This window comes from Leptopilina boulardi, unplaced genomic scaffold (assembly GCF_019393585.1).
Source record: "Leptopilina boulardi isolate dan_hultmark-lab unplaced genomic scaffold, ZJU_Lbou_2.1 LbouV2_351, whole genome shotgun sequence".
Classification (NCBI taxonomy): Eukaryota; Metazoa; Arthropoda; class Insecta; order Hymenoptera; family Figitidae; genus Leptopilina; species Leptopilina boulardi.
This window is the reverse complement of record NW_026137920.1, coordinates 2196907-2216565: the sequence shown is the minus strand read 5'-3', so window position 1 is coordinate 2216565 and position 19659 is coordinate 2196907. Positions and strand designations below refer to the sequence as shown.

Sequence of the window (19659 nt, the reverse complement as noted above, 5' to 3'; positions counted from 1 at the left end):
AATTAAAGGAAAAATTCTGGAAAATTCCACGAAAACAAAGTAACTTGTCAGTAGTTTTACCTCTAATTCACACAATGGTTTGCGATGGGTACGATTCATAAAGAAGAAGATTAATCTTTTAACGGCTATCCTCTTTAGCTACTACAAAATGCGAACTGGTCTTTTCTTAATTAATTATAAACTAGCTAAAAGAAACGCGCGTAAACGCGCGCGATATCTACAATTTTTTATGAAAAATTAAAAATTTATTTTTATTTGACGGACACTTATTGGACTTTTGATCTTACAAAAATAATAATATTATTTTACAAGTACGCTTAAGGTATGTATGCTTAAGGTTAACAGTCCATCCAGGATCACTAAAAGGAAACAATGTAGGATATGTCATGGGATTAAAATTTTCCCTAACAATAAGACTAGAAATTATTTTCTTATTATTTTCTGTTGTGCATACTGAATTTACATCAACATGTAAATCCCTCTTCAATTTTTGTAGATAATTTCTTCATCTTACAGGACAAATTATTTTCTTTGGGTATTTTCTTTTCATTCTTAGTTTCAGTAGACAGAACTCTGTTGTCATTTTTACTGGGAAAAGTCTTTACAAAAAATGAAAGGTTTAGCTCACCATTTTGAAGTTCTTTAGTTCGATTTATGAAAAGACAATTCCAATCATTCTCTACAAATCGAAATCCTAATATTAGACATTCTAACTGCCGGAAAATGATTTAATTAATTGTGTTAAGAATATCAGGTAGAATTGAACTTGAACACAATAAATCACTGTTTAATTATAGATTTATTATAAATTCAATAAATGAGTGAAATGACAAAAGTTTACATAAAAGAGCGCCAAGAGGCTGAGTCTTTCAATTTCAAGGTTCTCGTCAGAGAGCTCAGCTCGTACTACTCACTTAGGGTTTTGGTGAAAACCATTTGCTTCCCTTCAGGTATACAAGAAAGTTAAGAGTGGGAGATTTTGACAAAACTAAATACAAGCAAAAATAAGAAGACTCTAAAATCTAAATACAAAATTCAACACTCCCACTTCTTTAGATTTGTGTGTCTGTTACATTCATTTTATTTCGCAAATACATGAATTGTTCTTTTGGCAAGGGTTTCGTCAAGATATCTGCTACCTGCTCTGATGATTTAATATACTCAATTTTGATTTCGCATTTCTCGACTATTTCGCGTACAAAATGGAAGCGTACATCTATATGTTTTGTTCTGCTATGGAATTCTGGATTGTTCGCGAGCTTTATTGCTGATTGATTATCCACATTCATTGAGACACATTTACATTCAATATTGAGTTCATTCAACATACGTCTCAACCATACCGCATCTCTGGTTCCTTGAGCAAGAGCAATATATTCAGCTTCCGTAGTTGAAAGTGAAACGACACTTTGACGTTGACTGCTCCAGGTAATTGCGGCACAGTTTAACAAAAATACAAATCCGCTTCTTGAACGACGAGTGTCAGTGCATCCTGCATAATTAGCGTCAGTAAAACCTACTAATTCGTTGTTACTCCCACTTGCTCTGTACTCAATGCCAAAGTTCAATGTACCACGCAAGTATCGAAAAATTCTTTTGACTGCCTTCCAATTCATTGCCGTGAAATTATCTAAGAATTGACTGAGCCTATTAACAATAAATTCTATATCGGGGCGCGTAACCCTTGCCGCAAACAGAAGTGAACCAATAGCCTGACGAAAAGGTATAACATTCAGATTCTCTAGATCTTTCTCACTAGCATTCGCACTACTCAGGATAAGACCTGGTTCAGCTGGCACACTTACTGCATTTGCATTTTCCATTTCAAATTTACATAACATTCTTTTGATATAATTTGACTGTTTAATTTTGAGACATTTGTTTGGTCGATCACGGTGAATTTCAAAACCGACAAATTGGTCAGCTTTTTCAATTGTGATTTTAAATCCCTCTTGTATCGCATTCAAAACTTGATTTATAGCATGCAACGACTTTGACACTAATAACCCATCATCAACATACAATACAAGGTATATTAGTTCTCCATCCACTTTTGACACAAAAACGCACTTGTCACTTTCGATGTTTTTAAAATCAAATTTACTCAAGAAATCAACAAATTTTTCATTCCAACATCGCGGAGATTGTTTAAGACCATAAAGACTTCTGATTAGTTTGCACACATGATTCGATTTTTTTGCATTCTCAAATTCTTTTGGTTGCTCCATGTATATTTCTTCTTTTAGTTCACCATTAAGAAACGCGGTTTTCACATCAAATCTCGAAATTTCGAGATCTTCACTAGCACAAATGGATAAAATCACTCGTATGGATTCATACCGCACAACAGGTGAAAAAGTTTCAAAATAGTCCACACCTTCCCGTTGAGAGAATCCTTTTGCCACCAGTCGGGCTTTGTATCTTGTTAAATTGCCATTAGCATCGTTTTTGACTGAATAGACCCACTTACACCCTATTGATTTACGGTCGGTAGGTAATTCTGCAAGTTCCCAGGTATAATTCTCATGAAGTGCGGTCATCTCCTCTTGCATTGCCTTTTTCCATTCAATAAAGTTGTCAGAAGATATCGCCTCGTCAAATGTATCCGGTATTATTTCTGCAGAGTAGGCTAATGGCATGCCGTACCGATCAGGTTGATTTATTCTGTCTCTATTGCGTAGACGATGTCGAATGTTTTCTTGATTTTCATTGTCTCTTTCTTGGATTTCTTCTGCTTGTATATCTGCTCCATTTTCGTTATCTTTATTTTCCCTTTCTTGGATTTCCTCTGCTTGAATATCGGCTTCATTTTCTCTTCGTTCCTCCAATACCTCCTCTGGAAATCCAAAATCTAGGTCGAAAGAAATTAAATTGCTTTTGTCCTTGGTTTCGAGATTTTTACAACCATTTTCATTGAAGTCCACGTCGTTACTGATATAAATATTCCGGCTCTCAGTGTCCCATAGACGATAATTTACAGACTCTCCTTCATAGCCTACCATAATCATCTTTTTGCTTTTAGAGTCGAATTTTGTTCTCTTCTCTTTGGGAATGTTGAGGTAAGCATCCGATCCAAAAATTTTTAAGTGGCTCACATCTGGTTTTTGTTTGAACCAAATTTCATAAGCTGTTTTGTCCGAATCTTGATTTAGTGTAACTCGATTTAGTAAATAAGCTGCAGTGTTTATGGCCTCTGGCCATAGATTTTTCGGAACGTTTTTCCCAATCATCATTGATCTCGCACAGTTGACTAATGTTCTAATCTCACGCTCTGCCTTCCCGTTTTGTTCATGAATGTAAGGTGCTGATAATTCATGCGTAATCCCTTTATGTTCTAGAAATTTCGTAAATTGGGTTGATAAATATTCCCTGCCATTATCAGATCGTAATACTTTAATCTGGTTTCCCGTTTGCCTGGTGATTGCTGCTTCAAATATTTTTAAATATCTCAAATGCTTCTGATTTATGACACATGAAAAATACTTTACGGAAATCTGAATTTTCGTCTTTGAAAAGAATGAAATACCTGGAACCCTTTGGCGATTCGATGTTTATGGGACCACAAACATCTGAGTGTATCATTTCTCCTGGTTTGAAATTTTTCTCTCTTGCTGTTGATTTATGAGGTTTCCTGTTCTGTTTACCGAAAATGCAGGGTTCACAAAAAAAATCTTCACTTCCTTTAATCCTTAGACCTGAAGCTGCAGATGCTCGTTCTGTTGCTTGGATACTTTTCGTATTTATATGACCCATCCTTTCATGACAGATTTTCAGGGTCGATACGACACTTAAATTGCACTCCGGTATTAAACTTTTCACTTGAAACTGCATTTTAAAAAGGTTCCCGCAATAACGTTTACCAACAGAGTTCAATTTTCCGTTTTTATCCCGCACTTCACAGTGAGTTTCGAACGAATGAAAAGAAAATCCCTTATTATTTACTGCTCCCACTGAAAATAAGTTTCTCTTTAAGCCTGGTACATAGAGAACATTTAGCAACTGTCTATCATAAAATCTTCCGTTAACTTCTACCTGGATATTTATTGTCTCTACTCCAGCAATAGAGTGAAATGACAAAAGTTTACATAAAAGAGCGCGAAGAGGCTGAGTCTTTTAATTTCAAGGTTCTCGTCAGAGAGCTCAGCTCGTACTACTCACTTAGGGTTTTGGTGAAAACCATTTGCTTCCCTTCAGGTATACAAGAAAGTTAAGAGTGGGAGATTTTGACAAAACTAAATACAAGCAAAAATAAGAAGACTCTAAAATCTAAATACAAAATTCAACAAATTGTTTTCAAAAAATGATATCAAATGCTTGCTCATTACATTATTATCAGTTCCATAAATTAATCTTTTAATTTACACTGTTAACCAATACAGATGTTGCAAATGCTATTGCATTATACTTCACACTTAACTGTACCAACCGGTTGTTGATCAACATCTACAAAAAATTCTGTTGGTATAAAAGGGAACAATCTAATTAAATATTCTATTTGAAGAATATTCGAACACCCTGCATTAAGGTTATCAAAAATATAAAGTCTTACTTCATCGTAATAAACACAAATCCAATGACCAGAATTGTTATTACCGCTATAAACTATTTGAATATGTTTATCTCTTTCTCTAATTGGAACAATTACATCAAGCATTTGTAAATACAAAGTACTTTGCATAATGAAAAAAGAATTTGAATCATTTTTTGATAATTCTTGAAATTTATACATATGCATATCATTCAGCTAACTAATGCAACAATGATAGTCTTACATGAACGTGAATTAGCGTTGTTTAATCTTTTCCCATATTATATTATTTTCGATAATGATTATTATTTAACTTATTTTACTTATATAGTATCATTGTAGAAAATCGAATTAAATATACTTCGAACCTTCTAGAAAGTATATTTGTACTTTTTTTTACTATGTTTTATTTTAGTGACTTATTATATTTTTCAATTTGTGAATATTTAAAATATAAATAAAAATGTTGTGTTTTTAGATACATGATCTTTCATTATTAACTTAATTTTTTTTTGTTATTTCCTTTTAACCATTAAGTTTTTATTTACTTTACTGAAATATACGTACATATATATATAATACTTTAAGTAATGTTTTAGTTATAATGTTTAAGTTTTATAACAATATATATAAAATTTTTGATAAGAATATTTCATAAATAAATATGTGAAAAATTACAATGATATCAGGCCTAAAAGTAAAAATAAAAATAAAAATTACTGCAATATTTCCCAGATATATTCAAGAAACATTCAAATAATAATTCTTCAATATTACTCAGACATATTGAAAAAAAATTCTACCTATGCAAAGTTTAAACGCAACATTCCGGCAATGTTAAAATATAATATTCCCTGAGTCGGACATATTAATGTTCCTGAAATATTTATGCAACATTAAATTTAAATATTTCGAATGTTAAAAATAAATATTGCAGAAATATTGCTGCAATATTACATGTTATGTGGGTTTTTCCAAATTTTTTTTTAATCAATAAAATTTTTAAATAGAAAAATTTAAGGTTATATATAATAAAATCGTATTCCTTACATCAAGACAAATCGATTGGTATATATAAAGTATAGTTTCAATTTAACTTAAAAGAATTAATTAAAGTTAAAAAATCAAAAATTGACATTTTGGCAATAAAATTTTGTGATTTTTTAAATTGAAGTTTATATATGAAATAATTGTATTCCTTGCATGAAAACGAATCGATTGGTATATATAAAATATACATTTGAGGTAAATTTAGTAAATTAATGAAAGTTAAAAAAAAATTCCCATTTTAGCTGAAAAATTTTGTATTTATTTAAATTTAAGTTTAAATATAAAATAATTATATTTCTTGCATTAAAACAAACCGATATAATGGTAAATAATTATATATTATTTTTAATTAATTTTTAGAAATTTCAGCTAGAATGTGAATTTTTGATTTTTTAACTTCCATTAATTTTTTAAATTTAACTCAAATGTATACTCAAATGTTTATATTATTATATTAATGTATTTTTATTTTAATGTTAATGCTTTCTCTATGATGAAAGTTTTGACTTTCAAAAAAATTTAAATATTATCAAGATAAAAATAATAAGAAAATTAAAATTTATAAATAAACAAAAATTATCAAAACAATAAACAAAATGAGACTTAAGGGAAACCAAGAAACAGCTTAAAAATAAATTCAAGATAAAAACAATAACAATCCAAAAATTCCTAATTAATAATTATTTTGCCAAAGTCTTATAGTCCGTAACAATTAAGGGAAACGAAATGTTATGATATCTCAGCTCTTGCAAGAATTAAGTAAGAGATAAAATACTAGACAACCGGGTGCCAGTCCTTTCTTGGGACAGAGATACAAAAAAATTAGTCTGATTCGAACGATTAAAATGAATTATAATTAAATTCTATAATAACGAAAAAGGGAATGTCACTTAATCTCAAAATTAACCAAATTAATCAAGTTCGAACGATGACTAAAATAAAATAGAACTAAATTATATAAATAAAAAAATGTAAAAGAAATTCATATGAGAATTAGATATAATCCAATTTTTCAATCAAACGAGACTGAATCTCAAAGCGATAGAACAATTCAAAATTATACTAATCTTAACAAAATGAGACTAAATCTCAAAATTAATCAAATCTCTTTAAAAAAAATTAAACAAGAAAGGATAATCACAACATTTCTCTAATATTTTGCCGGCAGCTTAGGGAGAATGGTCGTGTTTCGAGAAAATCACATTAACAAATTTTAAAATGAAATAATTTATAATTTATTCAGAAAGAAAAAGGAAGGAAATTTCACAAAAGAAATATACAAAATTTGCTTGATAAAAGATAAGCGACGATTTTAGATGTACTCTAAGGGAATTTTCAGGATTATTCTACATTATAATTTCGTGACAATATTAACGCTACAAAAATGTTATTTTCCTTTTTACAATAATTTTGAGTTAAACGAAGCAATAAAATAAATAAAAATTAGGCTCTCTCGATATACAATTTTCTCTGTTCAAGGTCTATAAAAAAAATTCACACATGGTCAGCAAATAATCTCGTTATAAAGATTTTACAACATACAATATAAATCATTCAAAATTCATAATAATGACAAACAATATTGGGAGGAGAATACATAGAATTATATTTCATTATTGGGGCGAAAAGGTTTTTTATTTGTTTATTAGGGTAATGTGAATTTTGCCAATATTGGGAAAGTTACCATGGACATTCTCATGATAACCTCTATAATTTTCTGGGAAACCCATCATGGTCAAATCATGAATCGAGTAATAGTAATATTTCTCTCAAGGTTGGGACAATAAATTTCAAAACAATTACTTGAAGGAAATAGATGAGGAACAAGGTTTTAATAAAATTTTACTTACAACTTTTTACTGAGAAATTTCTGGCGGCGTGGTCAGACGGGGAATCTCGAACGTTTCTTCAATTAATCGAAGAAAATTTACGAAAGAGATTAATTATTAAAATTTATCATTAAGAAACACTTCAATTTAAACACAAAACACTAGGATTATTTTACTATCATACACTGAAATCTTATATAAAAAAAATCTAATTCCCGTTCGACCACGAGACCGGCTGAACCACTCACATTACACAACATTTTAAATTACATTTTATTTGGGAAACTTAACGATAACACTTACTTTTAGTCGAATTGAATCGGAACTAATTCAGGATAACTTAATTTTTGAGTAAGATTTTAAAAGAGTCACTATCGAACAATTTTTCAAAGACTACCGTCGCCGATGATTGCTGATCGAGAAGAGATCGAGCGTCGTTTTCACAGGGTTCTTGCCGGCTTTTCCTTCGGCCCTTCCCCCCCGTTCGCCACTGATAACACCCTCTGAACTTGTATTGCTACGCCAAAATAAGTAGCGTAACTGCAGATGGAAATTAGGGACTCTTGGCCTAATCCCCTTTCGCAGATTCATGCTTCCTTATTTATTTGCCTTTGAATTCTCAATTTCTCGACGACAACCTCCGAGGTTCTAGCGATGTAGAACTCGGGCCTGGGCAAAGATGTCTCCACTACTCTGGAGAAATGACGAGGGAATTTTTCCTTAATTGTTAATCTATAAAATAAAAGCATCCTTAAGGTTTCTGAGGATAAGAATTTTTTCAAAATTTTTATCAATTAAGGAGCTCCTATTTAAGTTAATTCTTGCAGAGGTAGAATCCAAAGATAGTAATTTCTCAAAAGGGGGACATATATCATTTTGGCGAACTTATTGGTTTTCCCTCCAAATAGGGGAACGGAAGCGACGGGGTAGCACAGGCGCTCTAACGCGCTTTTGGCATTAATATGGGAACTGGGAGACTGCCTCGATTTAAATTGACTCTACTCGGCTGATGATGGCTCGGAAAGACAAGAAGTAACTCATTGACAGGATCCAAGATGACTCCTCGGCAGAATCCAAGACGGCTCATCAACAGGATTCAAGACGCTTCGTCACAGGATTTAAAACGGCACAGAAGTTTACATGAAAGAGATTCGAAGAGGGTTAATAATAATTATTATAAAACAAAAATATTTTGGCCTTGACTTGAGAAAATCGCTGCAACCATCGGCATGTTTTGACCATAAGACTTTGTTTGTTTATAAAATAACGCCACTTATTTAAAAAAAATTGTGCAACGTCACAAGAGGAAGCAAAATGTTCATGTAATGAACATCTGAATATACATCATGTTTTCTAAGTATTGGTGACTCCGTATGTTGATTTCCTTTTTTTCATAACACAAAATGTCAAAAACATTACATTTTTAAGAAATATTATAATTTTATATATTGATCATTTTTAATATTAATTACATGATTATTTATTTATATATTTGTAACAATTGTTTTTCAAGTATTAGTTTCAATCATAAATAATTATTTATTTATAAACATATTTTTTTATCTATAAATAATTATCTATTTATAAATATATTTGTTTATTTACAAATATTTGTTTATTTAAAAACAATTATTTATTTACAAATACATTTATTTATTTAAAAAATTAATTTGACATAAATATTTATTTTATTTATTTATTCAAATTAATTACTCGCGTGGAAATGTGAGGAATGGGTCAACCATGGGAAAACTATGGATAAAAATTTCACTTAGTTTTCGCCCGTGGTTGACCCGTTGTATGGGCGAACCATGGGGTTTGTCCAAATCCCATGGTTTAACCATGGCATTTCGGACTTGTAAATTTTTATGTAAAAATCGATGTTAAAAAGGTAGGTAAACATTTTTGTAATATTTTAACACTTAAAAAAGACATTCTAAGTTAAAAAAAGATATTTTCATTTTTTTTAACCAAAGATATATTTCAGGTGAAAAAAAGCGTAAAAAATTTCTGAATTAAGAAATAAAATGTAAAATTGCACTACTTGCCAGGATTGTTACATCCCGATATATTTTTAATTTTACAAATTTTCATAAATTATTATTATTTTAATAAATTATTTAAGTAATTAATCGCAATCAAGAGATTGAAATTACCAATCTAAATTATATGAATAATAATTCAAAAATAGAAAGAATGCGTTCACTTATATTATTTAAATCATATAATATGACGTGTAGTAAGGAGTAAAATGAATAAACTTTTGAATGAACGTAGATTTCGAATGAACTATGAATCACGTATAACTCGAGCGCGAGCATAAACATGATGTCATAGCTGCACCTGACGAAATATATCTCTTTCACACATAGAATCGTTCTTTCCTGATTTTCTAATAGGTTCAAGTTAGTTTCAAGGAACTAACACATAGAACATTCTTTCCTGATAGCCAATAGGTTCAAGTGACGTGAAGTAACACTTAGATACGTGAAAAACTGTTAATTTATTACAAAAACTCATCAAAGTTGTAATATTGCATAAGTGTAATAAAACAAACTTTAGTTTCATTCATTTGAAACGAATTCACATTTGAAAACAACATTATAACAACCTAGCTGTATTTTCGATTTACGACAACTGTTTAATAAACGTAAGTAACAATTTTGTAACAATTGTAACTTTCTGTAATTCTAATTATTATAATCTTTAATAAATTCATAAAAAGGAATATTATTCTTGTTTTTAACGCAAAACCCGTAGTTTTGACAAGTGACAACGATCCTACAATAAAAATAAAAATCAGGCTTTACCAACCTGATTAATCAGCTAACTGGTTTTAGAATCAAATTTAAATAAATAATTAAATTTTATTTAAAAGCCTCCCTCTCGCTCGGAACGTAACAGCTGATTTGGTGGCAGTGGTGGGATTGTCACTTTTGTTATTTAACAATTAAAATATTCTAAATTTTAGAAAAATAAAAAAAAAAAATATTTTAGAAACAATTTCAAAATTATAAGGGTCAAAATTTATTCCAATATCAACCCTTATACCAACTTATCCAAACCTCCATTGTTTATAATTTTATAAACAATTTCCTTTTATTCCTTAATAAAATTCTGTAAGTTGAGCTGTTTTTGCGCCGTCCGGCGAATTTCGGCTTGATTTAAGAACAATTTGCGCCGTCCGGCGAGGCTGTTCAATTGAGAATTTCTCCTTCTTTCCAATAAAGATAAATTTGTGACATTATTATTGCGCCGTCCGGCGAATTTTAACTAGTCAAACGACATTTTGCGCCGTCCGGCGATTTTGTCAATTTATTTTTCCTTTTATCCTTAATTTCCAAATATTCCATGACTCTTACAATATCATTGTGAGTTGTTTTTGAAATATTTAAAATATCAAAAATAAAAAAAAAATCATTAAGACAATTAATATATGAAAATGTTTTTTTTCATTTTAGTAAAAAAATAATGAGCGATAAAGTTCCAACAACAAAGAAAATTAAAAACCGAGGAGGAATCAAAGCTCGAAGACGATATAACGTAGAAACATCTCTAGAATCCGAAAAATTTGTCGAAAACATACAATCAAAAACATCAATAAAAGAATTAAAATCACAAGAAGAATTTTCCAACTTCTTCGAAAATTTACTAAATAAAACTGAACAAATTATTAAAAAATCATAAATTCATATTATAATTAAAATAAATAGAATAAAAATCAAATTGCTAATCTAAACTAATGTGTTTTGTTTTATTTTGCATGTTTATAGTATACGTAATATTAATTGCTGTTATTTGGTATACTATCCCCAAAATAATTTCCAAATAATTAATTATTCAAAAATTCAAATTATTTCGTTCAAATAAAATATCATTTATAAATGAATAGTTATTTCGACGCACTTAATTTTAATCGATTTAGTTACCCTCAAATCGAATTAATTTCTGGTAATTTTGTGACACATAGAGGAATTTTTCTTATTGATCACACTATACAATTAAACTTGATAAAAGAATCAGAATTATATTCATTTGTTAATATTAATAGAAATAACAGATATACCTCACGTCAAGGATCAATTCGCACCAGAGGAAGTGCTATAGTTGAATTTCATGATTTTTCATTAAAATTCGAAGTTATCGATTACGAAAGTGATTCCGAAATCGTGGGCGTTTTAGGCGCATCATTTTTCGATCAATTATTTGAAACAAATTATTTTAGTCAGATCGCTGAAGATTACGATAGAAGAATTCATAGACGCTCAAATTCTATTAGAGAGCGAATTATTAGACGTGTTTGTAGATTTTTGCGAAATTCTTCTTTCCGAAAATTTCCATGAATTTATATGTCAATAATATTGAATTCAATACTGATATTTTTCCTAATATTCACATATCATCAACAAATTTAAAGGAAAATAGAGGTCTTTTCTTAGTTAACCCTGCATTACATTTCAATTTAATAAACGAAAAGAAATTATCCCCAAATACTATAATCAATCGATCAGAATCAATAGTATTGGATTCAGGATCATTTGTCACCTCAGGAACAGCAGAGATAATAATTGCCAATAAATCAATTAAATTCCGAACTTATATTAACAACAGACAAAACGAATTGACAGATATTTTAGGATTACCATTTTTAAATACAGATCCTAGAGAGTTTACGTTCTAAACTTATTAATACATTATCGATACCAATACATGCATTATTTTTCATTAATAACAACAATTGTTGTAATTGTAATAATTTCCCTAATCGGGTTATTAAAATTTTGGTATATGAACAAAAATTTTAAAATCGATAATTCGCAAGATATATTGATTTAAATAATTCTCCGCACAAGAAAAAGATTAGGAGAACATATTAACATAAGAGGTCATAATTAAATTCACGCGGTTAATATAGTTAATCAAGCATTCATTGACATAAACTACTCATTGACTTCGCGCGCGGTAGCCACGCAGTAGTTCGCCACAAGGCAAGTCAGACGTCCACCTTAAAGGCAACTCTCAAGCGTATCTTAAGCTGGTAGCGACTCCTCCAGTGATCCGCCATCTTGAAAACCTCTATGACTTCATATTTTCAATTTCTTATACGAGACCGACCGCGCGCCACAGCGCGCGGATTTTTTGTACTTTCTTTACGATTAATTAATTATTTCCTACATTAATATTAGTTAGGTTTATAGTTTAATCTGAAGTTGTTATTTATTATATTGTAGTTCCTTCATTTTTGATAATTTCAAAATATGTCGATATAATGAAAGTATTGTAAAAATAAAGAAAAGTACAATTGACAATTGCTTGAAAGAAAAATACTTAACTATGAAGTGAACAGTTAAGGATTTGAATTATATATAATAATTGAGTAATAAAAATAAACCCTCATATAAAAGTAAATATTCGCTTGGTTAGTGGAAAAAAAGGACACGTCGAATTTTCTTTGAAAAAGAGGACACGTTGCTTTTTAGTTGAAGAAAAGGACACATCGAAAATAATGTTAAAGTTAATGAAGTAAGTAACGATATGTTCATTGGGTAAATGAACAGGTAATCGGGTAACAGAATGACTTTTATTCTGTATTGGTCTTCCAAAAATTCTGTCACACGCTTCAACGGGACTTACATATCGAGTTTCAATGAAATTTCAAATTTCATCACATTCTATAGAAGTTGCACTATTGGCACTATCTGTTATTTCAATAGCAGCAGCATCATGCCCCTTATAAATATATTTATACAGATATTTTACTGATTTAATGCTAGAAACAACTTCTACATTAATATGGAAATTAAATAATTGTAATAATGTAGGGTTGTATGGGACAACGTACTGATTATCTGCTGTTCCTCTATTTGGACGATTAAAAGTTCCGTTATTGCGACGACGGTACGACGGATATCCATTTTCATCCATTATTGTTTCTGAGCAGAATTTCTTTGGAAAACTTTTTGAACATTTACCATTTTCATCTTTACACCAGCTCCCACATGGACCATGAATCATGTTTCTCATAACAATATCATGAAGTACAGGATTTTCCGATGGATCTGGAATTTCTGCAGAAATATATTTGTCAACAATCTCTGATGTGGTTATTTTATTGTTTTGCTTTAAGTTTACTAATAAATGCATATGAGGCAATCCACGCTTTTGATACTCAACAACATACACATATGCAAGTATTTCACCAAATAATTTCTCCTTTACAATTACATTAATCACTTCATTTTTCTTTATGTTAAAAACTCTAGAAACAATATCTGGTCTGTCAGCTGCAGTTTGATGAGGTAGTAAATTTTCCTGTATCTCACGCCAATTTGGATTACATGTCATCGTAATAAATAGATCTGGTTTCCCAAATTTTCTCACAATAGCCATCGCATCCTGATAATTTTGTAACATATTTCTTGGTGAACCTGTGAATGATGATGGAAGAATTACAATTTTACCTACCTCACTGTTCGACTCATCTGCCCTTCTTTGTAAATGATCAATTAGCCCTTTGTAACTTTCGGCACGGAGAGTTGATTGATTATTTCGACAGAAATTTGTCCTATCTTTTTCAACTTTCACATAATTATCAACAATCCATTGCTGAAATAATCGTCCACATTTTAAAATAACATTGTCATATCTAGACGCTATTTTAAACTTGATGTATGCAGACCGTGAAACTCGTTTATTAGAGTTAACACAAGTCATATTTTCATCCCAACCTCTCGTACCATATGGATAAAATAATGGATATATCCATGGCTCAACATTAGGGTTCATAGAACTTACATATTGTAAATTTTTATTTCTCTTATTATACAAAGTGACGTATGATTCTGGAATATCACCATCTGCAGTTGTAGTAAAAATTGCAGCAACTTCATTGACTTTTTGTATATTGTATCGTCTACTATCCATCCCAGGTTTCAATGTAAATAATAATTGCATCTCAGGCTCAATGGTTAGGTTATTTTCAGTCATTGATTTTTCCATTTCTTCATGCATCATACGGTAAGATTGTGCGAAGATATTACAATCCCGAAGAGCAGTGTCAATTGCATTAATAATATCTCGGTTTAATGTCTGAAATTGATTACATCGAATGTCTGTGGATTCGTTTTGATCCACGATAAATAATTGTCCAAATGAAGGATTGCTGTTATCTTCAGCATATATAGATGTATTCATTTGATAATAAACCTGACCATGTATTTTAAAACAATAAGGTCCAGGACGTGTATTATTAAAATCAACTAAATTTGCATTAAAGGATGCAAATGCAAATGAATTATTATAACATCGAACACGTTCATGAAAATGATTTGATAGTTCATGCGTTCCGTCAAATAAACTCTGCAATATTAATGGTGGCTTAGGTAAATCTTCCAGAATAACTTCACCATGCTTACAACAATCATTAAAAGAATTTTTTTTATTGGGCACTTGCTCTGCTTTAAAATGCTTAGCATTACAATGCTTACATAAAATGTTCATTTCACCAGAATAATGTTCCTCTATAACTGTATCTGTACAATTATTACACAGGTTTTCAATCTGAGAAAAATTCCGTTTCCTTTTTCGATAATTGCGTTGATAATCAGCTTTTTTAAAATGATATGACTGTCTTTCTTGAACAGTGTAATCAACATTTTTATTTCTTATTTCATTTGATGCAATGGACACATAATTCTCAGTGCTTGATGAAGTTGAAGGCAAGCTTTGAGAAAGAATATTTACAAATTGATCTGTACATGGATCGCTGTTTGAATCCAATTCTTTATGTTTAACATCACTCTTTTCATAAAAGCTGTCGACTTTTATTTTTTTTAATGTACTTGATGCAACAGATACAACATTATCAATGCTTAATGATGTTGAAGGCATACTATCGACTTCTATACGAACATTATTATTAGAATTATTTGAAATATTTTTAACATTATCATTTACTTTTTGACGGTATCTTCTTTGAGAATCTGCTTTTCTTTGAAGTTTTAAAAGTTGGTATTGTTCTTCTTCCGAAGGAGAACGTACTGCACGTCTTTTTGGCATGATTAGAATGGAAAATTTAATTTACATTCCATAAAATTTATAACCTATTACAAATTTATAGAAAATGTAAACACTTTGTTTTCAAGCTTATAAAACAAAGAATCTCATGCGTTTTAACTGAAAAGTTTGATATATTTGCAAGATATTTTGTAGCTAATGTAAAGATATAATGTATAAATAATGTAGATATCTATCAATACGATTTAATATATATATTTTTAAATTTTATGATATCTGTGTATTTGTCTGTGTATATCTGTCATATCTGTTTTTATCTTTTTATCTTATGTGAAACTGCTCCATATAATGTATCAATAATGTAAAGATATCTATCAATACGATTAAATGATATTATATACTTTAATTTTATGATATCTGTGTATTTGAATTCTGTGTATTAAATTCTTAAATCTGTCATTTGTTTTTATCTTTTTATCTTATGTGAAACTGCTCCATATAATGTATCAATAATGTAAAGATATCTATCAATACGATTAAATGATATTATATACTTTAATTTTATGATATCTGTGTATTTGAATTCTGTGTATTAAATTCTTAAATCTGTCATATCTGATTTTATCTTTTTATCTTATGTGAAACTGCTCTATTTATTTTTTAAAAATATTTTAACACAACACAACAATTATAAACACTTCAAAAAAAAATTTCAATACTAAAATACATTCTTCACTTTTTTAATAATCAAACAATTCAATTATATTGCAATTTCACATTTTTAATTTCTCACTTTCATTTATTTATCTTAATTAAAATTCTTAAATTTGTTATATCTGTTTACATCACTTTTATTTCATGTGAAACAATTCTATTTTTAGAAAATATTTTAACACAACACAACAATTACAAACACTTCAAAAAAATTTTTCAATAACAAAGCACATTCTTCTCTAGCAATTTCACATTTTTAATTAATCACTTTTAAAAACAATAAAATTTTAACCTTTTTTACTATTCCTTTTCACAGGAACAGAAATGTAGAAATATTATGTTCTGTCGATTTTTTACACAATTTAAACAAAACACTATTGGTAAATGCACTTTTTCACTATTTATTGCTTTTTTACACACAAAAATAATAATCACATTTATCACTATTTCACTAATTTTTTCAAAGAAACAAATTATTATAAGTACTATATATCAATTTTCACTATTTGTTTCTTTATTGACACAGAACTGTATAAATATTACTTTTTCGCGTTTTCCAAATATGAATTATCAAAATGGCGTAAAATCACGAACAGTAAATGTTGATAGCGACGCGTCGACGTTCATTCTGTCTTTGTCTCTCGAATTGTTTGTCCTTGTTTCCCCCTAAAGACCGACGCGTCGCTATCAACGCGTCGAATCGTATTCTGAACTCTCCTTTAAGAACATTTAAAATCAACCAATAAGGAAAGGTATCTACACTTGAAGTTAGCTGCAGTTTACCTGTCGCCACTTTAAAAACCAATCAGATTTCACGAATTTGAATTTAAGCAAATCAGACGTCACGACTATGATTTAAACCAATGAGGAAAGGTATCTACGCATGAAGTTAGCCGATTACACTTCTCGTTTTTAAGAAAGGAAAGAATAACGAGTTATATCCTCAGATATTATTAAATTCACCATTTTTCATTGGAAACGAACGTCGTTTCGTAATAGATCCCTCATTACCAATCAATTTAATTAAAGAAAACGAAATTAATCCATTCTTTGGAATAAATCGAATAATAAAATATTTCTTAAGAGACGGTACTGTATAAACTCACGGAGAAACGAAAGTTTGTATCAATTATACAGTACTAGAATTTCAAACAATAAATTGTAACGATAATTCAGACATTATCGGAGTTTTAGGACTCCCCTTTTCATTCGACATTATTAACGAATTATATTAAAGTAACCCCAAATGACTCGTAGACGAAAGAGAAATCAGAACAGTGACGAAGAAGCTAACAAAAGTAATAGTGATACCTTTACAACCACAATGAACAGAACACTTCATGACACCATGGTAAATTCCATGGCAGAATGTTTTGCGTTACAACAAGGTATAATGAATATTCCTTTTTATGACGGCCAAAATATGCCAGTAAAAGATTTTATTGAAGATATTTTAAATGCTCAATCTACTATTCCTAAAAATTGCGATGATCAATATTTAAAATCTATTCTTGCTAAATTAAAAGGTGCTGCTAGAACTAGTACTCACGGTAAGTTTTTTGGAACCATTGACCAAGTAATACAACACTTGAAACAAAGATTTGCAACTCACAAATCTTATGCATGGTACTTGCAAGAAATATCCACAATACGTATGAATCGAAACGAAAATGTTAGCGAGTTTTACGATAGAGTAACACTTTTACTAGCGGGAGCAAATGCCGCTCTTACAGATTCTTATGGTGCAATTAGCGCCAAGACCCAGATGGAGCCATTAACATATTGTGCTTTAGAAGCATTCATAAAGGGCCTTCCAGATGCTATGTCCAATATAGTAGAAGGTCGAAACCAAAAAACACTCGATACAGCATTCGATATCGCCCTAGAATTCGAACAACGTCATAACTATCATAAACCTGACTATAATGCTTATCATTATTCTCGTCACCAACCAAATGATTATAGATATCGAGAAAGAAGCCCTAGTGATAGAGTGCAATTTTCATATCCTCATGAGCAACCGAGATATCGTTCTCAATCGCCTACTCCTACGGGAATATTGAGAAATCCATATCCACCATACTTTCCAACCCAAGGCCCTTCACAACCATACCCTAATTCACCTAATTTTCACTTTTCTAATGCTTATATGCCGTATAATGCATATCCTTTTTATCCTTATCCTCCTCCGCAGGAAGCTTATTTCAATAAATCTCATGATGGGAACAGAACACCACCTCGTGCTCAATCCCCAAATCCATTTGACAAGAGCAATTTAAACTCAAACACGACTCGACGGACAGACGCGACGACGAGCGGAGCCCCAAAGAGCGTCCAGCCAACGCGAGAATTCTCTCATTACAAAACACATTTTCCATGCCAGAAGCTCCAGAGAATCCCCATTAATAATTATAAATTCTCCAAATTTTCAAAATTCGTCAGCAACTTTATTAATAGACACAGGCGCAGATGTGAACATAATCAAAGAAAATATAATATCACCAGAATTAGAAATTATTCAAGAAGAAGCTATACACATAGCTGGAATCGTTCCTATCAAAATTTCAACATTAGGAACTGTTCAAATAGAGATAAATACAAAACCAATATCTTTCCAAGTAGTACCCAACAATTTCCCTATAGAATCTGACGGTATATTAGGTCGAGAATATCTTCGTGAAGAAAAAGTTGAAATTTCTTTTTGGCATAATACATTAGTTACACATTCAAATCCAGTAAAACCAATATTTTTCGCAGACAAAGAATCAATTCAAGCAAGAGACACATTAACTGAAAATAAAGCTAATAGAAAGAAAAATGTAACTATTAAAGCCAGAACAAGACAAGTAATACCTATAGATGTTTCAAATACAGAAATAAAAGAAGGATATTTACCTTTAATAAAAACAGTTGAAGGTTTATTAGTTGGTGAAGGTGTAGTAACAAATCACGATGGAGTTTGTCACATTTATGCTATAAATATGACATCAGAAGATGCAGAAATTGAAATACCACCCCAAGAGTTAATTCCTTTCGAATTTTACAAATTAGCAGGAGAAGATTCTGATGGTTACTCCTCAGAAGAAGAATACACACCACCTATAGATAAAGTTTCAGCTGTACTCGAACATTTAAGATTAGATCACCTAAACGATGAAGAAAAAGAACATGTGAAAGAAATAGTCGCAAAATTTCCAGATAATTTTCATCTCCCAGGCGAACACTTAACTCCAACGCATTTAGTGCAACATAAAATTCTTACTAAAGATGAAATACCAATTCACACGAAGCAATACAGATTTTCACCATCTCAAAAAGAAGAAATTGACAAGGTTATCGAAAGAATGAAGTCTGAAGGAGCAATAGGTCCTTCTTGCTCACCATGATCACCGTGATCGATTTTAGAGCGCTAAATGAGAAGACTATTGGCGACTTTTACCCCTTGCCGAACATCACGTCCATTATAGATAACCTTGGGCAGGCTAAATACTTCTCAGTATTCGATTTAGCTAGTGGATTTCA

The 19659-nt window shown here is 30.4% G+C and overlaps 1 protein-coding gene across 1 annotated transcript; it reads right to left on the bottom strand.

The window, feature by feature from the left end:
• Positions 1 to 13062: 13062 nt before the first annotated feature.
• On the bottom strand, positions 13063 to 15465 carry LOC127286216 (uncharacterized). Its single transcript, XM_051312574.1, has one exon. It carries the CDS (start codon positions 15463 to 15465, stop codon positions 13063 to 13065), a length of 2403 nt encoding a protein of 800 aa, XP_051168531.1.
• Between the last annotated feature and the right edge of the window lie 4194 nt (positions 15466 to 19659).